General features: G+C 46.9%; 1 protein-coding gene and 1 non-coding gene across 5 annotated transcripts in view; both read left to right on the forward strand.

Annotated features, from left to right (window-relative positions):
* LOC146197730 (citron Rho-interacting kinase-like) overlaps positions 1–22,122 on the forward strand; it is a 173,041-nt gene that overhangs the window by 101,574 nt on the left and 49,345 nt on the right. For all 4 annotated transcript variants that reach the window (XM_084599641.1, XM_084599644.1, XM_084599642.1 and 1 more), the window contains 3 exons: positions 1,136–1,279; positions 17,769–17,963; positions 18,699–18,921. In XM_084599641.1, coding sequence (XP_084455767.1) covers positions 1,136–1,279; positions 17,769–17,963; positions 18,699–18,921 — 562 coding nt within the window. The remainder of the gene's footprint in view (positions 1–1,135; positions 1,280–17,768; positions 17,964–18,698; positions 18,922–22,122) is intronic.
* TRNAK-CUU (transfer RNA lysine (anticodon CUU)) lies at positions 13,762–13,834 on the forward strand. Its single transcript has one exon. It is a non-coding gene; the product is annotated as a tRNA-Lys (tRNA).

Below are 22,122 nucleotides of genomic sequence, written 5' to 3' on the forward strand. Positions count from 1 at the left end.
CGTGCCAAGATGCTGCACAGTGATAACGTCAGGGCGCGTTTATCTTTTGATAGCTCCTGCAGTGGCGGGGAGTGAACTTGGCAGAGTGCCCGTGATGGCTTGATTGCACAAGCCTGGTTCGATTTATCACGCTGCGCTTGGGGCGGGCGACATGATCGCAGCAGCTGACCGCGTGCTTTCATTGATTCATACATGCAAGGATAAACGACTCCCGCAAGAAAAAAAAAAGAAAAAAAAAAAACCCTGCCGCTTTTTAATGTCCGCAGCCGCCATATCTTACGCTACGCCGTGCGTACCGCAGAACGATAAAGTCTCGCAAAAAAAAAAAAAGAGAGAGAGAGAGAGAGAGAGAAAAAGCGTCCGACGTTTGTGTGAAAATGGGCTGAGCTGGCTTGGCGCATGCGTGACGCGTGCTGAAGGAGAGAGATAGCTCGGCAAAAGAATGGGCACTCCTACGCACATGGCTTGCAAACGTCATGTGTTGGCGCGCGGGAAACGATAACTGCAGATGCGTGCGCCTTTGGGGAATGGGCGCGGCGCTGCCCAAACTAGCCGTCGCCGAACTGTCCCCTCTCATTCCTTCCGCGCGTGGCTTGAAAACGTCACGCAGCAAACGGCCGAGGGTGATGATATCGTTTTTGGGGAAGGCACACTTTCCAGTGCGTGGTGCGGAATTCGATATATGAACGACCGGTGAAATTGAGTTCGATGTATGACGTGGCTTTCCTATACTTTTACATGGGATTTTCAGGGGGATATTCCGTGAGTTCGATATAACCGGGTTCGACTGAATTGTGTTATACTATGATCATACATTTTAAAAAATCAGGCCTTTTACTAACTTCATTTTCTGATGTATATTGCTGCACAAACAAAGCACTTAACCATTGAAAAAGAAGTCCTCGGTGTATATAGTACCATGGCAGCACAAAAGCTTTGTGATGGTGACAAAGCTTAATGTTAGCATAATGGTGTTTCTGCCACTTAAACCCTAGGAAGTGGACCCTTTCTTCACATTATGTCTTGCTTGCGGTACTAAACATGATTATTGTGATCTTCCAAGTTTTCTATTTACTTTCTGTTTAATTCATTAATGTATTTTCTCAAACTCTTTTTTTTTTTGTTTACTCCCCAGTGGCCCATGCGCAGGCTGCTGCTGAGGCTCGCCAAGGCAATCACGAGGCATCCGAGACGGCGCCAGTGCCAACTTCCCCAAAGAGCCGTGCTTTGCTCACTGCGCTGACCCTCTCTCCAAGCGTCAGTGGAGCTGCCCGCACAGGTTTGGTGACTGGCACTTCCCAATTTCATGTGCTGGAGTATTTTAGGAGGAATTTTAGCGACACTGCAAAACTAAGGAATTGATGGTCAATTTTTGTTGTTTAATAGTGTCGTTCTGGTACTCTGTACTCACCTATGGCGCTGAAAAGTGGAGGCTAACCAAGAGAGTTCTACTTAAGTTGAGGACAACCCAGAGGGCTATGGAACGAAAAAGGGTAGGGGTAACATTAGGAGATAGGAAGCGCACAGAGTGGGTCAGAGAAATAACTCAAGTTACCGACATTCTAGTGGAAATTAAGAAGAAGAAATGGGCATGGGCAGGACATGTAGTGCGAAGAGAGGATTACCGATGGTCGCTTAGGGTAACAAACTGGATTCCAAGGGAAGGAAAGCGTAGCAGGGGGCGGCAGAAAGTTAGGTGGGCGGATGAGGTTAAGAAGTTCGTAGGGGTCAAGTGGATGCAGCTAGCACAGAACCGGGCTAGGTGGAGAAATATGGGAGAGGCCTTCGCCCTGCAGTGGGTATAGTCAGGCTGCTGCTGCTGCTGATGATGATGATGACAATTGAGTGAGAGTAGAAACCAATTGAGTCCAATTCTACTTGCCAGTGGGAATGAACTGGACCAGTTGGAAATCACTGACTCCAATTAGTTACAATCGAGTTATGATTAAATCCTGTTGAGTCCAACTGCACACGTAAATTGGAACCACTTAGGAAAAACAGTTGGTTTTGCTAATAGGTCCAACTGGTCTGCCTAATTGAGCCCAAATATCCATGCGAAAGTTTGCCTATTTGACAAACACAGAAAAATTAATATGGTTTTCCTATTAAAAGCTTTCAAGGCCTTAATCTGCTGAATTGTGTATATCATTTCCAGCTTTTCTCCAAATGAAATTAAATGAAATAACTATGCTGAATGCACAAGCATAACTAGTCCCAGCATGAGAGTGAAATACAGTAAAATTTTGGTGATATGAATCCAGTTGATACGAATTTCAGTATGATATGAATTCGCGAAATTCCCCGGCCAAAGTGCATTTTGTACAATCTGCAAAATTTTGGACGTTCCGGACACTCTCCCGCGCCACTACAGATGATGGAGTCGTTTATCCTTGCATGTATGAATCAACGAAAGCACGCGGTCAGCTGCTGTGATCATGACGCCCGCCTCAAGCGCGGCGTGATAAATCGAACCAGGCTTGTGCAATCAAGCCATCACGGGCACTCTGACAAGTTCGCTCCCCGCCACCGCAGGAGCTATTAAAAGATAAACACGCCCCGACGTTATCGCTGCGCAGCATCTTGGCACGCTGCCAAGAAATGAGCTCTGGATGAGACGACCGAAGCGGAGTGACGCGCGCCAGCGACATGCAAGCGAAAACGCCCGCGATTTCTGCCGCGCCGACACAGAAACCTTGTTTTGAGCTGCTGCGGTGGCTCGAGCAGCGAGAGGGACGCAGTTCCAACAATTTTGAAATTTTTCGCTCTGTCGCTGCCGCTGAGATCGCTCAATCGCTTGCATGTGAGCAAGCTGGCCTTAACCTTTCTTCTTTTTTTTTTTTTTTCTAAATTTTCGGTGCAAAAGTGGCGAGTGGGTTCATTATGCGAGTGGGTATCGTTTTTTCGCATCGTAAGTGCCGTCACAAACCGATTTCTGTATATCGAATTATCGACATATCGAACTATTTCGCGATCCCCTTCGAGTTCGATATATCCGGGTTCGACTGTACATCTTTACATGCTTTGGCTGTTTTTCATGTCAGAGATGAGTGCGAAATTGGAAAGGCATAAACTTGCATAAAAAGGAATCAGACTGGAAATTTTGTACTTCAGAAAAAGAAAACTGCAATTATCAAAGGCGTTTGACCTTGGAAACGTGCTCCAAAACATAATTCAAACGCTCCAAAACTCGTTTCGTTGCTCCCAAAGCTGCTCCAAAATGCTCGAGCCTGCTTCCGCCCCTGTCTGTGGTGCTGCGCGGCCGGCAAATCGCCATCCCTTAACGTGCTGTACGCGCCGCAAGAAGTCCGCGGAGACACGCAGTCCGCATGTCGCCAACTTCGTGATCGCCTGTCAAGCTGTGTGCCGCGAGTGGCAAGCTGTCACCGCTTGACCGTAACGAACTTTCTCAGCTGTAGTCAGATCTGCCCAGCTGCCTTTCCTATGCTTCTGCATACTTATTTTCTCTCACTTTGATGATACAATTGTCCAGCTGATACGAATTTTGTCGTGACCCCATGAGATTTGTATAACAGAGGCTCTACTGTATGTGGGATATATAACTGGGAGCAAATGTGTTCTATATATCTGTGTTCAGGTTATGTTAGTGGTGCCTGATACAGTCGAACCCGGATATATCGAACTCGAAGGGGATCGCGAAATAGTTCGATATATCGATAATTCGATATACAGAAATCGGCTTTTGACGACACTTACGATGCGAAAAAACGATACCGTATTTGTTGCGTAATCAACCCACTCGCATAATGAACCCACCCTTCACTTTTGAATCCGAGAATTCGGAAAAAGAAAAAAAAAAACAGCTCGCTCACATGCAAGCGATTGAGCGATCTCAGCCACGAGCGGCAGCGACAGAGCGAAAAATTTCCAACTTGCTGGAACTGCGTCCCTCTCGCCACTCAAGCCACCGCGGCAGTTCAAAACAAGGTTTCTGCGTCGCCGCGGCAGAAATTGCGAGCGTTTTCGCTTGCATGTCGATGGCGCGTGCCACTCCGTTCTGATCGTCTCATCCACAGCTCATTTCTTGGCAGCGTGCCAAGATGCTGCGCAGCGATAACGTCATGGCGTATTTATCTTTTGATAGCTCCTGTGGTGGCGGGGAGCGAACTTGGCAGAGTGCGTGTGCCCATGATGACTTGATCGCACGAGCCTGGTTCGATTTATCACGCCTCGCTTGGGGCGGGCATAGTCCACTGCCACAAAATCATTGGAAAGTGTGGTAGCTGCAAATGCCGTTTGAAGCAACAAATGCTAAAAGCCGGTGTTATGATCGCAGCTGACCGCATGCTTTCAATAAATGCAAGGATCAATGATCCTGCCAAAAGAAAAAAAAACGACTGCTGCTTCTTAACATCCGCAGCCGCCATAGCCACGTCAGCCGCTGCGCGCAGAGGGTTCGCAACACACACTGGAGAAAACGTCCGAAGTTCTGGCTGAAGACGGGCTAAGCTGGCTTGGTGCATGCGTAGCGCGTGCTACTGCGAACAAAGGCCGGGAGAGAGGAAGGAGAGAGATATCTCGGCAAAAGAATGGGCACGCCCTTGCGCTTCGCTCTATCGTGTTTTTCCCCTCTCGTTCACCGGTTCTCTCTGGTTCATTCACGCACATGGCTTGCAAACGTCACGTGTTGGCGCGCGGGAAACGATAATCGCAGATGCGCGTGCCTTTGGGGAATGGGCGCGGCGCTGTCCTAGACCAGCCGTCGCCGAACTGTCCCCTCTCATTCCTTCCGCGCGTGGCTTGAAAACGTCACGCAGCAAACGGCCGAGGGTGATGCGATCGTATTTGGGGAAGGCACACTTTCTAGTGTGTGTTGCGGAGTTCAGTATATCGAACGACTGGGGAAATTGAGTTCGATATATGACTTGGCTTTCCTATACTTTTACATGAGATTTTCAAGGGGATATTCCGTGAGTTCGATGTAACTAAAATTCGATATATCCAGGTTCGACTGTACACCAACGAGGCTTTTATTGCACCTTAATAGCGCTTGTATTGAGCATTTCGCACGCCTTAAAGGTCCACAGAAATGGTCATCAAGAAGGGTAAACAACGCCATAACATTGATGGATATTAAACCACCCATCATTCTCCCGCAAAAATTTTCGATCTAGCTTCTGCAACACCAGAGATATTGGCGATTAAAACTGACCCTTCCAATTTTCCCTCTCAACTCGTATGCCAAAGGGAGTCATAAAAAAAATAAAGAATGCAAGGAAGTTGAAAGCTCCGCCCAGAAATATGTTGCTTCAACGAACTTTCGGTAGCCGCGCGCTCACTCGCTGGCGTACTTGCATCAACCCGTTCTCGCTCGCCCGTTCGCGCAGCCCCTGTTCACGGGCAGGGTTAACCACGGTTAGCGTAACCGCGGTTACGTGAAACCATGGTTAGGCCATGTTACCATGTTACACGGCGGACCAAACCATGGTTACACCACTAACCGCGGCGGTTATCGCAAACCGAACTTGGCGACCTCGGCTTGCGTCGTTAACCGAGGTTATGGCTTCGTCTGTTAACGGAGGCTACTCCTCTGCGCCCGAGTGTGCGAAACAAACGAGTGGGTCTGCTTCACAAAGTTATTCATTTGCCCACTTTATCACGTTTAAAGATCTATGTATAGAATATGCGGTGTCTGCTGTGCCGCCCGACAGCGCAGCGACTGCGTACTGAAGCCTTGTCCTGCCTGCAGTATCGTTTGAACGGCTTGTTGCTCAGCAGAGCATCAAAAAATGCGCAGCCTTAGCTACGAAAGTACACGAGTTTGCAACGCTTGCAGCACGGGATGGCGCGAGCAGTCTGAGGTACGGTACACAATTACCGCGTGGGTGGGGCGCGCGAGCGCGGCGAATTACGGCGCCGTGCTTGACCGTCCCTATACTTCGTTTCATGCATCAGGTGCAACGCAGTGAAAGCTACGCAAGTAGTCCGCAAGAAAATAAATGAAGGCTTATTACTACATGCTCGTTTTGTGGCCGAGTGGTTTTTGCCGAAACGCACTCTATTCCGAGCATACACGTTTGCAATAACTTGCTTCACGTGCCTAGACATGGGATATGGAAGCAAAGCAGTGTAAAACACCAACAAGATAAGAGATGACGTTATGAAGGTATGCAAGGGTAATTAGATTAGTAGCTTGGCAAGTAATCTTTATACAAAACTAGGAAAAATAGGCAGGCAAATAATATTCCGGCTTAACAGAACTGTGAAAAGAGAAACGTGTGCAGCGATTTTAGCAAAAGAGATTTTAAAAGCATGTACAGTGTGCATGACAGACGCTACAAGAACAGATCATGAGCGCAGAAGGCTAAAAGCAAAACAAAATGATAAAAGCAAGGAAAAAAAATTTATATAGGGAACGAAAAACTGCACAATTCGACTATGATGCGTCTGAAAAAGCTAGCAATGCAGCTTGGAACGCTGATAAATCTTCGAGAACAGCGATATTAAGCGGCAGCTCATTGCATTCATTTATTGCCAATGTTAGTACTGAATTTTGGTATTTTTTGTTCGTGCAAAACTTGGGAAGATTTTGTTTGCATGGCCAAGGTGAGATGAGACGTGAGGAGCAGGAAGAAGAAGAGTGAGCAAATTAGAATTGCTATAATATATGCGGTGTGAAAAAATGATAATTTCGCAGGTTCCTTCGGTAAGCGAGCGATGGTAGGTTTAATATTTCTTTGATTGATGATACGCTTTGAAATCTTGAGTATGATGATGTATTGAACCTTGCTGCTTTGTTCTGGACGGATACACGAAGATTGGAAAGGGAGTCCTGGTGAGGGTGCCATATAAGAGAAGCCCATTCTAAGGTTGATCTTATCAACGTGTTGTGTAAGCTTGATTGTGTAAGCGGTGCCTGAGCATGCCAAGTTTTCTAAAAGCTTTGCTGGTGATATGGTCTATGTGGGCATTCCGAGAAAGATTAGAATGCCAATGAACGCCCATATATTTTATAGGAGAAACAGATTCAGCACTTCTTTCGTTTATTGTGTAAAGGCTATGTAACAGTCCTAGAAAAGGCAAAAATCTGATGTGTTTACTTTCGGCATTAATTTCCATTTGCAAGTGCAGCACCATTCAGTTAGAGTGTTTAAATCAGACTGGAGCGTGTGTGTACCGTTTGCATGAAATATTTTTTTTAAATCATGCAGTCATCTCCAAAGAGGCGGACTGATGAGTTGATGTTACATGCTATGTCATTTACATAAATTAAAAAGAGCAAAGGCCCCAGAACTGTTCCTTGTGGGACACCTGACTTCACACGCATAGGGTAAAGATGCAATCATTTATCTTAACTGATAGAAACCGATTAGTCAAGAACTCAGTGATCCATCTGGTCATTTTATCATCAAGCTGCAGATTTTTAATTTTTAACAGTAAATGTTGGCGAGGAGCACAATCAAAGGCTTTGAGAAAATCCACAAAAATTGCATCCGTGTCAAGGGACATATGCAGCGTATAGTGTAGGTCAGTAACGAACAAGTGGGTTTGGCATGATCTTTTATACCGGAAAACGTGCTGCTTTTCAAGAAGCAGATTATTTAAGATTAAATGTTTCATAACGTGAGAAAACAGCATGTGTTCAAATCAGAGGTGGAAGTGCTGCGCCAATTGTGCCAATCTGACCTGTTGCGCAAATCTGCGCCTAAACGGTAATTTACATGATAATTACTCAATGCAAGTATACAGCACCAAATTCAGCTGAGTATTGTCGTCGGTTGAGCAACACTTGGCGCTCGCTACAAGAAAACACAGCCACATCCACATTATGGTTTCTACAATTCTAGCCACCATGTCTACATTCGCGACACTTTGGTTCACTTCTTGTGTTTGTCCTGAAGCTGTTATTGTTGCAGCTTTCACGAAAGGCTGGTGGCATAGGCATTTCTGAATTGAAATTAATAGCGCCTTATCGATCCCACTGCTGTTTGTAGTACCTGTCGTTCGCCTATTCTTTTTTTTTTTCATGAACTGAAGGAAATATTTTACAACCATTGCACTCTTAAATAATTCTGGCCAATGGCATTTAGAATCAACTTTCATGCAGTTTTTGGGCTAAAGTAAATACTCTTTATTTCTACCCCCGTTAAATCAGAACTTGAACTAGCAGCGCAATCCCAGCCAATGCCCTTTGCAAAGGGAACACGTGTGGCTAGCTACGGCGCACCCTTGTGAGCGGCTCGCAATGGCCGATCGCAGCTCTTCGCCTGCGTCTAACTGATTAGATGTCAATGACAGGCGTGTGCAGCAAACGCACCAGCGGCCAGCAACATGTTGAGGTACGGCACATTCCGTTCCACCAGCGGTCACTGAAATTGTCCTCTCTGAACCTCAGTTGCACGAAACAGCTGTGCCCGCACACTGTGTGCGTTGTGGCAAGTATGGAAACGATCGGGAGTTCACCATTCCTGATACAAAGTCGAATGGCATAGTTTTGGATTTGCTTTTACTTCATGCCATCCCATAGCTGCACTTAGATGCGCGCATCAGACACTGCTTTGGGCATCACTGATCTTTTATTTTTGTTTTAGGATGGCATCACACTGTTCTAATTCATATGCATATATCCCCCGCATGCATCCACATTCTGCTTCCAGGTTGTCACTCGTAGTTTCATCGCACTGCACGCTTTGCCGCAATGCTCCACTTTGCGGCTCTATGGTGAAGCATCCTTCGAACGTGGCACGGCCATTTTGGCAAGAGGCATCAATAGCTGAGTAGCTCTGCAAAAATGCTAGGGAGGCTTTTACAGTTTTGAAGCAATCCTCCAACCTTCCCAACAGTGTGCGCGAGGCAAAGCGCTTGACAAGAGCTGAAAAAAGTGTTGTTTTCACTTCGGTTTCATCTCAAATCATGCAGGCGTTCATTAGATAAAATTAGTGTAATACAAGCTGTTTTCGGTCATTTTTTCAATTTCGTTAGATAATTTGAACTGTAGGTTAATTTGAACAGTTTTTCTGCTCTATTTGAGGCCAACTCAAATAGAATTTACTGTAGCTGTCAATAGAAAAAAGCGCTCAGCAGCATTTAATACCATCAGCCAGTTTCAGAGTGCTCTAAACTAGCCCATAAATTGCTCCAAACAAGCTCTAAAATTGGACTTCTGCTGCGCCAAAGCTGCTCCAAAATAAGGCTTTTGCTGCTCCCATGTCTGCTCCGAAAAGCTAGAGCCTGCTTCCACCACTGTCAAATAGTTTGGAGCATATTGATGTCAAGGAAATTGGTCCGTAGTTAGTAGCATCAGAATGTGCTCTCACCTAATGTATAGGAACAATATGAGCCACCTTCCAGTCATCCGGGACACATCCTTAATCCAGTGACTGTTTAAATAGCAGCGACAAAAGGAATGATGATTCGTGACGCATTAGTTTGAGAAGTTTAGAGGTGACTCTTTTTGGGCTAGGAGTGGTGTAAAGCTGAAGTCTGCCAATCGCTTTCACTATGCCATTTGCAGTTAGTAGTCGAACCCGGATATTTCGAATTTTGGTTACGTCCAACTCATGTAATATCCCCTTGAAAATCCCATTTAAAAGTATAGGAAAGCTGCGTCATATATCGAACTCAATTTCACCGGTCGTTCAGTATATCGAACTCCTTATCCCGCATTGGACAGTGCGCCTTCCCCAAAGACGATCGCATCATCGGCCGTTTGCCGCGTGACGTTTTCTAGCCACGCGTGGAAGGAATGAGAGGGCACAGTTCGACGATGGCTGGTCTATGGCAGCGCTGCGCCCTTTCCCCAAAGGCACCTGCATCTGCGGTGATTTTGCAAGCCACGTGACGTTTGCAAGCCATGTGTGTGAAGGAACAAGAGGGAGCCAATGCAGCAGTGGTGTTCAGGAGAGGGGAAAAACGCGATAGAGCGAAGCAGAAGGATGTGCCCACTCTTCTGCTGCGCTTTATCTCTCCCCTTCCTCTCTCTTTCCCGGTCTTCATTCGCAGCAGCCGCCTACGCATGCGCGGACAAGCCAGCTCAGCCTGTGGTAGACGCTTTCTCCAGTTTGTGATGTGAACGCTCTGAGTCTGCGCGCGGCGGCTGACGTGCGATGCGCGTCCTAGGCACGTCGTGCTGCACGTGCGTGGCTGCGGACTCAGAAGCGGCAGTATTTTCTTTTTTGTTTTTGTGGGAGTCGTTCATTCTTACCGTCGTGATGAACGTGCGGCGTAGCATATGCTATGATGGCTGCAGACGTTAAAAAGCAGCAGGCTTTTCATTCTGACATTTCTGAATCAACAAAAGCACGCGGTCAGCTGCGATCATGACACCGACTTTTAGCATTGTTTTCTTCAAGCAGCATTTTCAGCTATCATGCTTTCATTGATTTTGTGGCAGTGGACTACGCCCGCCCCAAGCGCAGCGTGATAAATCGAACCAGGCTTATGCAATCAAGCCATCACGGGCACTCTGCCAAGTTCGCTCCCTGGCACCGCTGGTTCTAGCAAAAGATAAACACGGCGTGACGTTATCGCTGCGTAGCATCTTGGCGCACTGCTGATAAATGAGCTGTGGATGCGACGGTCGAAACGGAGGAACGCGGCTCCTAACGTTTTTTTTTTTTTTTTTTTTCTTTTTTTTTTTTTCTCGGGGGGGGGGGGGGGGGGTCATTATGCGACTGGGTTGATTAAGCGACAAATACCATATCATTTTTCACGATCCCAAGTGCCGTCTGTATATAGAATTGCTGTATATAGAATTATCAATATATCGAACTATTCTGCGATCCCCTTCGAGTTCGATATATCAGGGTTCGACTGTATTACAATTTTTTTTAAGGTAAACTGTGTGCACAAAGTAGGTAGTACTTGGGAATTGGTAAGTGGCAGCTCATCTGTGAGTACACTTTACGAATGAGTTCACTTAACACTTCAATGATATGTGAAGAAGGAAAGGCACAACCACTCTCGTCCGTTAGAATAGGCGCAATCTGGTCACATTTTGGATTAACTGTGCGCCAGAATTTTTGGGGTTGGCTTTAAACATATTGGGGAGAGTCCGGTTGAAATAGTTTAGCTTAGCTTCCAGGATTGCAGCTGCATAGTTAGATCAGAAAGGTTATTATATCTCTCCCAATCAAACGGTGAATTGGTTCGAGTGGCTTTCCTATGAGCCTTCTTTTTTTCTGTTCAGGCTTCTCTTCACATGGGCTGCGAACCAGGGGTCATGCGATCTTGCGCTGTTTTTGAATAGAGGGTTTACAAAAGTAAGTCCAGCAACCGTGAGCGGCACGCTGATCCCGCGCTTGGCGGCCATATTTTGGTCGCCTCATCCGTCAGTGCCTGCCATTCTTTCCGCGCTTGTCACATCGTAACCTAGTGTGCTGTGCTTGGACCGACCTTTCGATGCCAAGAGAAGACACTACCTGGTCGAGGGACCTCTCCTGTGTCCCTGGTGGTTTCTGTCAGCGGCTCCTAGATGCGTATTTTGACAGCCGAAGCGTCGTGGCGGGGCCCAGCAGACGGGCTGCTGAGTGCAGTTACAAACTGTTCTGCGAGTGGTACACGGACCCCTTGTTGATCCGCCTAACCTCATCCGTATCCATATACAGTATCCAAAGTTTTATAATGTGGAGAATGTTTTTTTATTTTGTCTCTATGGCCTTTGCTATTTTCTTCAAAGCCTATGCGAGACGAACGCGAGTTTGTTTGCTTGGTTTGCGCATCGCCATCGCTTCGGAGAAAAAAACGAAACATATTAGTGGATGCCTGTTGGCTTTTCAGTTCGATTTGACACTTTTTTGGGGGGGACTTTCCGTGCTAAACCCTGACGAACCGAAGTTGTCTTCTGTGTAATTGATTAATTGAAATAATTGAAGAAGGTGTTCAAAAGTGTCAAATGGCTCATAATGGAAAGGCAGTGTTTGCTGATGCTGAGTATTGGTGTAAAAAAATGTAAAATAATAAATAAAATAAAAAATAAAGAAAATAAATGATAGAAGGTATAAAATAAATAAAAGAAAACTAAAAGCTAAAAATTTAAAACAGGAAGAAAGAAAACTCCATCCGTGTGTGCGTGTGTGTGTGCGTGTGTGTGTGTGTGTGTGTGTGTGTGTGTGTGTGTGTGTGTGTGTGTGTTCGGAGAGGGACGCTATCGCGTCACATAATTAACGGCGGAGCTTAAGTATTGCACTAATTTTTTTTTTGAGAATAGGATATAAAACTAATTTTATGAACACAGCTAGTTGCACCAATCACAAACACTGCGCAGTAATGTGAGTTGACTTCTCCAATTTCTTTTCTTTCAGCCGAGATCCTCTTTACCGAACCTTCCCATGTCAGCGCTTGCATGTGAGGTTAAGGGTTCAGATGTCTACTATCTGACAGAAGAAATAAACAAGAAAGCGGCATATTTACAAAATCAACTGAATTTCAGGTGGCTGTCAATTAGCGAACCATCGGGCGACTAAATAAAACGCACAAAAGTGAAACACAAGCTTCATTATTTAACGGCCGCGCTGGCAAGTATTTATAAGCACAGAATATAAACCTGAGCTGTGCGCTCTGGACGCGTACCGGATTTCGCATGCATAATCAGGTGATAACTCTTCGCAACAGGCTGAAAGTAAGCATATCACGGCACACTGTAACATCGCGGAAAGGACTGCCTTTCCTTGTGTGTGCTCGCACGTCTGCCGTTCCTACCACAACAGCTCAAATGCAAACCGCGCAGGCAAGAACTGCGTTTGGGCCCTGCATGTGCACTCTCACGCATGCGGCCTCAATGATTTCGCTGGCTGCGGGTGTCATAGCGATGCCGGTAGAGACTGCTCTCAGCATTGCCCGCCTCGGCGCTCTCCTAAACGAGAGGCGTGTCGACTTCCACAACATCTCTCTGGAAATACTGCTTCAGTTCTCCCACATGAATGGGTCCACTTATTTAGCCCGACTGCGGGTCTTTCAGTCGGTAAGTCAGCCGCGACTGTTTCTCTGCGATCACAAAGGGCCCGGGGGCGCAAGACCGGCCGCGAATCCCGCGGATGCATCGCTGAGAACATGATTTCGCCTCAGAACCGTGTCTCCCAACTGGAACTCAAGGTCCCTGTGGGCTTAGTCGTAGCTCGCCTTCTCATGGCTGCGGCTCGCCTCCTTAATGGCACTGGCCAAGCGCTCTCGCAATTGCCGTGCGTAGTCGTCGACGTTGGCCTCGACCTTGCGAACATCGTCCGACCTATGGGTCAGGACTGTGTCCGTTGGCGTGTTCAGCTGCCTGCCAAACATGAGAAAAGCTGGTGTGAAGCTGGTCAAGCGATTTACACTCGTGCGCAGAGCGAAGGATATGGCGTCCAAGTGCTCATCCCAATCATTATGCGACCGCGCATATGTGCCCAGGAGCGGCTTGATGCCCCGATTTCGGTGCTCACGCACGTTGGACTGGGGATGATAGCACGTGGTTTTCTGCTGCCGTGCACCCATTGCTGCGCACGTATCACGAAACACATTGGACGTGAAATACATGGCGTTGTCGGTTATCAATTGCTCTGGAAAGCTAAATCGACAAAACACCTCCGACAACTTTCCCAAGATCTCCCGGGCAGTAGCTTTCCACAGTGGGTACAGTTCAGCGAAAGTGCTGAAATGGCACATAATGACGAGCACGTATTTGTACCTCTTCCTGCTGTGCGGCAGCGGCCCCATCAAATCGCACGCCAGAATCTGCCATGGCTTCGTGCTTATGACCTCGAGGCTTTCTCTCTTGGCAGATGTGGCATGTTCGCACATATCGACATTTGTTAGCCTTTATTCCGGGCCCGGCTAGCTCACTCGTTAGAGCATGAGACTCTTAATCTCAGGGTCGTGGGTTCGGGCCCCACGTTGGGCGGCAAAAATGTGGGATTCTCTACGGGGCTGCGGCTCCGCTCTCAGAGCAAACAACGCTCCGCTAGCTCAGAACACAGTGGTGGCCCCAATGAACAACACGAACACCGAGGACCAAAGGGTTAAATGTTTAATGGTCTTCCTCGACCACGCGCGCGCGCGAGGTGAACCGAGCAACGGCTGGGTTCACCTGAGCAGTCCGTCTGGCCGTAGACGCGTCCGATCTCTTGGCCTGTCCGGCCCGCCCTACTGTCGGTACACACACCACACGCGGACTCACTGACTCACTCCCGTCTGCCCGGAACCACATCCAGCCAACACACACAGCACACGCCCCCTCGCCACAGCAGTCAAGACAGAGGGGGAAGAGGCTGCCACGTGATCTGGAGAGGAGAGGTCGTGCGCCTCTCCCTCGCCGCCACGGCGTAGCCAGGAGGGGAAGTGCCACAGAGAGCCGGCGATCTATGTCTTCCCACAACCTAAACCAACCTGAAGAACATGCGGCCCATTTCCTTGATATCGTGCGTGGGGAAGCTCATGGAGCACGCGGTTCTGAGTCTAAACCGTTACATGGAAAAACAATCCCTATTCCCCACTACCATGTTTGGCTTTCGAGCAGGCCTCTCGACTCAGGACATCATGCTCAACTAAAGGAGGAAGTACTTAACCCTGATTTCCCTCACCTTACGAGAGCTGTCCTGGCTCTGTGTCTTACCAAAGCCTTTGATAATGTCTATCACACCTCCATCCTTCAGTCCCTGAGCACATTGAATGTGGGCTCCCGTATGTGTAGGTACATAGCTGCGTGAATTCCTCTATGAAAGGACGGCCTGCTTGCAACTGGGAACAGCTGAGACCAAAGTCTTCACTCTGGCAAGTAGAGGAACCCCGCAGGGGCAGTCCTGTTCCCCTTTGTTTAATATTACCCTCATTCCACTAACACGCAAATTGGCAGCAATCACGGTGATTCAGCACTCTTAGTACGCCGATGACATCACAATCTGGACAAACATGGGTAATCACGGTGAAATTGAGTACAATCTGCAGCAAGCGGTCAACGTCATAACCGCACACGCCAAAAGTATAGAACTGTCCTGTTCGGCATTCAAATGGAAACTTTTAGTAATACATCTTAAAGAACATCACCCTCCTGAAGTTCGCATCATCTCGATGGAACCCCCATCCAAATGGTTGAAAACATCAAAGTTCTAAACCTCTGCATTTCCAACTATGGCACTAACATCAACGCCACAAAAGTTGTTAAAAAAACCGGCGCAAAACATTGCGACACTTAATAAACGCATCTCCAACTGCTATTGTGGCATGAGAGAGGCAGACACGCGCCACCTGATTCAGGCCTTCTACCTAAGCAGAATTACTTATTCCCTCCCCTACCTCTACCTCTCCCCTCAGAGACCGAGCAGATTATCAGAACGGCCTACAAAGCGACTCTTATCCTGCCCAAAACCACTGCCACCGCCAAACTTCTTCAGTTGGGGGTACATAATACCCTAGAAGAACCAGTCGAAGCACACTTAATAGGCCAATACCACCGACTCTCTGGGATGAAAACTGGGCAGCAGCTCTTAAACCAACTGCAAATTTGCCTCCCTGGTCAAACCACCGCCATGTATTCCCCTCCTGAAACCATCAGCGCAAATATTTACATCTCACCACTCCCGAAAAAGACTCATTTGGAGCACAATTACGATTGATGCATTGCTAGAGCCAAGGAAATTCAAAAGCAATACCCCCCGGCCACCCCTGCAGTCTATGTAGATACGGCTGAATATCCTGAATAGTGACGGACAATGCTCACAAATTAGTTATCTGTGCCACCATTCGAAACTCGGCCCAGCCCATCGAAGCAGAAGAGGCAGCAATAGCCCTTGCGATTACTCACTCCTCCGCAAAATATATTCTTTCCGATTCAAAAATAGCCATCTCCAATTTTTCAAAAAGAACAATCCACGCCCCAGCTGCTAGCATCTTGCAATCTGCTCCCCCTCCCTATCGCCGCATCACCCTCCTCTGGGTTCTTGCACGCTGCGAACACCCGAGCAACACAGCTGCCCAAGGAAAAAACTCGAGCTCTCGGCAATTGGGCAGTGGGCGGTCTGCCCTTATTCCGCAGTGTGAGGGACCACCTTCTCACCTAGCACGACATAACTATACCTTATGGAAACTCCCGCAAAATCTACCCCCTCCTCACCATTCCCTCACCAATACCGAACGGGTGGCTTGGCGTCGACTTCAAACTGCCACAATGCCTTCCCCTTTCCTTCTCTCCCTCATACATAGAGAGGAAGAATCCCCTAACTATATATTATGCCCAAGCACCAGAGCTGATTTCAGGCACACCTACCAAATTTTTTCTAATAAACCTAAAAACCCCCTTATAAAGGAGTAGAATCAGAGGAGCTGTGGGAGGCCGCTCTGCACAGCTCACAACCGGAGCTACAGCTCCACATCGTGGACTGGACTTTGAAGGTTACTGCGGTCCAAATGTGCCCGGTCATCTGGAGTGGCCCAAGGGCCTATCGCCGTCCTGCCCCTTTCCCCTTCCCGACCCTCGCTGAGCCACCTTAGTGGCTCAAATAAAGTTTTTCCACCACCAGCACCTGGGGTTTTTTAACGTACACTGACATCGCACTGCACATGGGCGCCTGGCTTTTTTGCCTCCATCGAAAAATGGTTGCTGTCGCCGGAATTCGATCCCACATCCTTGGGCACTGCAGTCGAGCGCCCTAACCACTGCATCATCGTGGCAGAGCAACCGGAAGATGGAACAAATATGTAATCGAACAGTCTGAAAATTCAGTAAACTTAAAAAAATAACTTGTTTGCAAAAAATTGGCTTTAAAAATTGCGAACTTTGCTGCTCCTCATGCTTTCTGTTTATCTGATGATAATAGAGAGTTGTAGCACAGCACAATTCGTTACCCTGATCTACCAAGATCTGCTTCCATACGCCACTCATGCACACACACCAGCGTATTCCAGTATCGTGCACTGCCAGTGCTCACATACCGATTGGTCCTGATGGAGCGGGTGTACATGCTGCCGTGAAGCATGTCACTCCCTCAAGGCGATCATACATGCACAGTGGTGCCCTTCTCCAATCAGTCTGTCTCTGTAAGAGTCACGCTATCGTCTATTCCACACTGCTTCCCTTCATGACAGTGCGATGCAGCTGCAGGCCATGTTGCAAACGGATGCACACGCCATGTAAAGCGCATTCAGTGTCCGTAGGTAATGAATGTTGATAAGAATAGAAAGAAAGCGGGTGGAACGAGAGAATATGTGAATGCACCCGATTAACATAGAATACATGTTTCATACTCAACTTGGGGTCAAGAGTATATGAAATTTGTGCTGTGAAGAGTGGTCCAGAGGTGCTTCATTCAACTGGGTGAATCTTGGAATTCTAGTCTTCTGCCTCCCTCTCTCGTTATTCTCGTATGCTGTAGTCCTTTTGGGACCAGGAGATGTCTGCATGACTTGGCTTCGAAAAGGAGCTTTATAAAGGCTTATCAGCCAGAGAAAAGCTCGAGTGGGCAGCGTGTGGAGCTTGGAGGCCTGTAAGGAGTGCACTTCTATTCAGTTGTTTATTTCCATAAGACACATGGAGAATGCCAAGGAGAAAAGGTGCATGGAAGCAGCTTGAGGAGGGGCCCTTGACCTCCTTACAAGCAACAGTGCAGGAGCAATGCACGCACGATCCCGTTGACAATTTTTTTTTTTAGATGACAATTATTTTAGACATAGACAAACAGTAAAATTAATAGACAATCATAAATTACGGCACTTAGATATTTGCACCGAAGAGAAAAAGATTGTTGAACACCAGCGGTTTTCATATGACAACAATCTGGAACATTTCTCCACACAAGAATGAAATTAATAGGGTGAAAAAGCATCGATTCTCCTTCCTCCAGGGGTGGCGAAGGCTCAGGTGAACCACGAGGACATGGGCGACAACGTGAACGGGGAGGGTGCGCTCCCACCTCCTCCTCTGCGCATGCACCACAACATCCCCCACAGGTTCCAGGTGACCCTATGCATGCGGCCGGCCAAGTGTGCAGCCTGCTTGGACGCCATTCACTTTGGGCGCTACGCCTCGCGCTGCCAAGGTACTAGTCGTGAAGGGCTCTAAATATTTTCAGTTTTGGGGGTACTTCCGGCGGCTTCGAAAAGATTTCCATTGCTACCTGCCCATCATGGATGCCAAAAAAAATGCTTATAGTATTCGTGATGATTGGCTTTATAGTGACACAGTCTGCAGTAAGCTCTGATATTATTGTAAATCCCAAACTAAGGCAGGTAATGTAAAAGCGCGTGTTGAGGCATGCATGGGTTTAATCCTGTTCTAAGTCAGCACAGAAAAGCACTCCATTTAATCTGTGCCGTCATCACTGAGATCTTGACAGGGCCAGCAACTGAAGCTGCAAGCATAGACCTAGTCACTCACGCGCTGTCTTGTCGCCATTTTACCAAGTGCATGCTTGCAGATTCATTTGCTGACCTGTATCACCCAGTCTTGACATTTGCTGCTAGGAGAGAAGATTGGCCTTGTCAGATTCTCGGTTGTGACAACCAGACGCACTGTAGTGATGCTCACGCCTATCTTGCTTCATGATTTGCTGCGCCAATCACAGTCCCGTATCAGACAGGCATTTTAATGCACATTTAAGCTAGCCTTGCATATAGCATATAGGAAGGTGCCTATCGCTTCTCAGCGCATACTAGAAGTGTCACTCTCCGCGGTAGTTAGCTTCGGTTTTACGTCGTCTCCTGTGTTAAGTTAGGCCAAAGTGAAATAACTGGATGGGATCTTGCTTGCCCTCTCGGGGTTTCTGTCATTGCAGAGTGTGGGGCAGTGTGCCATCCCAAGTGTGCCACATCGGTGCCAAGCACATGTGGAGTCCCTACAGGGTATGTGCGCCAGTTCTCAGATGCCGTGGCCACCGAGTGCTCCTCAACGGCTGCTCCGTCGCGGCCATCATCAGGCCAACACGTCAAGTTTGCCCCTGACGTATGCGAAGTGACCTTTGACAGCTCGCTGCCTCGTGGCTGGGTCAAGGTGCTCAGGTGACAACCCTTCTAGAAACCACGGCTCCTCTTCAGCCCATCATGGCCTGCCATCATCACACTGCTTTCCTTGCCCACTACTTACTAGGTCTACATCTGTCCACTGCTGCGCATGCTGCTAGGAATCGGGGGCTTGCTGATAAGCTTGGTGCTTGCAGGATTGTTTTCAGACTACTATGCATGCTACATTTTGGTTTATGTTCGCACTTTCTTTTCCACTTGTCTTTTCTATCTGGCACGCTCATATGTTATGTTTGTTTTGTGGGCACGAGACACTTGAAAGCTTGGAATTCATGGAAAATGGCATGTACTACATAAGAGGCAGACAGCAGCCTTGGAATCTGCAACATGAAAAAAGGGAGGGGAAGGACGAAAGAATAGAAATTGTGAGTCCTGCCTGATCATTTTTTTTTTTTTTTGTATGGAGCATTTTTTAAAACAGCCTAAACTATGGCTTGACACGCATCACTCTGGGTTTTATGCCCATCACTAAGTGTGCAGTGATGACAGCCCCTTTGCTAGTTGATTTTTCTTCTAATTTAATTTTTCAATTAAGCTTTCACCCCCTCCTAGCAGATCTCATTGTAGTTTTGTCTGGATGTTTGACTGGTGAAAACAAAAGTGTTGTCTTGCATTTGTGGTCATCGAATGTTTCAAGCTTGGATTTTAGAGATTGCTTTTTGTGTTGCAACCCCTGCTTTCTTGGAGACTGGTTAGATGCTACCTCGTGTTGTGTTTTGTGTTAATATTGCCGCACTAGCACCTCTGAGCATGTCACTTAAACATAGCTGCACTTCATGCAAATGCAAGTCTGGTGGTGCTTTGTTGCAACCAACCATAGCCTCCTTTTACCGAAACTGTCAATATGCTAAGTACATTTACGAAATATTTATGCTGTTTTGTTCGTTGCAGTTTTGTGTAGTGTTTGTATATGTTGATAGAGCTATATTTCAGCATGGTTTGATAATAAGCAACCTGTGCAGAAATTATAAATCCCTTTGTGGAACACTTAAGCATGTGCTTTTAAATCAGTATTTTGCTGGGAATGTATTGACATGCCCATAAATGGTGCTCTTAGACTTCGTTTGCAGTTTTGTGTTGTGTTTTTGTTTTTTTCCTTTTTTTTATGTAGGCCAAACTAAAACCAAGTTCACAAATTTATGTTACAGAGTGTGTGGCTATACTATGTTTATCACAATGTTTCAAGTTGCAATGTAATGCATTTACACAGTATGTGAGCTCCTGTTTCAACATTGTTGCTGTTTCGGTGCAAGTTGAATTTAAATTTTTCAGAAGAATGCTGAATCTAAATAAATGTTTCCTCAACTTGGTGTGGGCATTGCTGTGCAGACAAATTTTTCAAGGAGACCAAGTTGTTGTCTGGAAAATATATTAAACTCTTTAAATACACAATCAAAATGAGTGCCTTGTTACCCATGGTGTTATGTAAGCTTACAAATGCCGATCGTTGCATCACTTTTGGAGTCTGGTATATTTATATATGCTTCTTCCTGTGTTAGTACAGACTGGTTCTTGCATTAATTTCTCATAGCTGTATATCGGGTCCTGACTACTTTGGCTACTGTAGAGATCTGTATAGAACTCCTCGGCTACTTTGACTATCTTTTCCATATTAGTGATGACGTTGCCCGCCTTGTCCCTTATCGCATACACCTGGTTTTTGCCTATGCCCAATTTCTTCTTTACCGCTTTAAGGCTTCCCCCGTTCTTCACAGCATGCTCAATTTTCTCCATGTTATACTTCCTTATATCGGCCACCTTGCGCTTATTATTAGCTTTGATATCTCGGCCAATTCGATCTGGTCTGTTGGATTGGAAGCTTTCATACTCTGGCATTTCTTAATCAAATCTTTCGTCTCCTTAGACAGCTTGCCGGTATCCTCTCTAACTATCCTACCGCCTACTTCTACCGCGCACTCAGTAATATCATCTCTGAAATTATTGTTCCTTGCCTCTAGGGTAATGTCGCCATCCTCAGTTAGAGCTGAAAACCTATTCTGTAGCGAGATCCTGAACTCTTCTGCCCTCCCCCTCACCGCTAATTCGTTGATGGGTTTCTTTCTTACTAATCTGTTGTGTTCCTTCTTCAGATTTAGGCTAATTCGGGACCTCACCATCCTGTGGTCACTGCATCGCACTTTCTCGATTACCTCTACATCTTGCATAATGGCGGGGGTTGAACATATTATGAAGTCGATTTCATTTTTAGTCTCTCCGTTAGGACTTTTCCATGTCCATTTCCGGTTCTTCCGTTTGCTGAAGAAGGTATTCATGATTCGTAAGTTATTGCGCTCTGCAAACTCAACTAGGAGCTTCCCCCTGCTGTTCCTAGAACCAATGCCATAGTCACCTACTGCCTTGTCTCCTGCCTGTTTTTTCCCTACCTTGGCATTGAAATCGCCCATTAGTACAGTATACTGTGTAATTACTTTTCGCATTGCCGATTCTACATCTTCATAGAAGCTTTCAACTGCTTGGTCATCATAACTAGATGTAGGTGCATAGGCCTGTACAACCTTCAGTTTATACCGCTTATTAAGCCTAATTATGATGCCTGCAACCCTCTCATTAATACTATAGAATTCATCTATATTACCCGCTATATACTTATTGACAAGGAAACCTACTCCTAGTTGTCGCCTCTCTGGTAAGCCTCGATAACACAGTACATGCCCATCCTTCAGTACAGTATATGCCTCATTCGGCCTCCTAACCTCACTAAGCCCTATGACATCCCATTTCATGCCCTCTAGTTCCTCTAACAGCACTGCTAAGCTAGCTTCACTAGCTAGGGTTCTAGCATTAAACGTTGCCAGGGTCAGTTTCCAATGGCGGCCTGTCCAGCGGAGCCAGGCTTTCTTAGCACCCCCTGCTGCGTCACAGGTCTGACCGCCGCCGTGGTCAGTTGTTCCGCAGCCACTGGTCACTGAGGGCCGGGGTTTTATGGAGCTTATCATAGGAGGTAGCGGCCAATTACTGCACCAGGGTGGCCAACTCCTGTTCTGGTGAGGGAGTGCGTTGCCGGAGGTGTTCACCGGCATCAGGTCGCACCCCAAACCTGTTTATGCAACTCCATCGACACGCGGATTTTTTTTTTATTTATTTTTTTTTTTTTTTTTCATCCGGTGGAGAATTGCGCGGCACCTGGATTTGAGCCCCGGTCCTCTTGAATGCGAGGCG

Source organism: Amblyomma maculatum, chromosome 3 (assembly GCF_055883805.1).
Source record: "Amblyomma maculatum isolate TAMU_Amacu chromosome 3, ASM5588380v1, whole genome shotgun sequence".
In the NCBI taxonomy this organism is placed as follows: Eukaryota; Metazoa; Arthropoda; class Arachnida; order Ixodida; family Ixodidae; genus Amblyomma; species Amblyomma maculatum.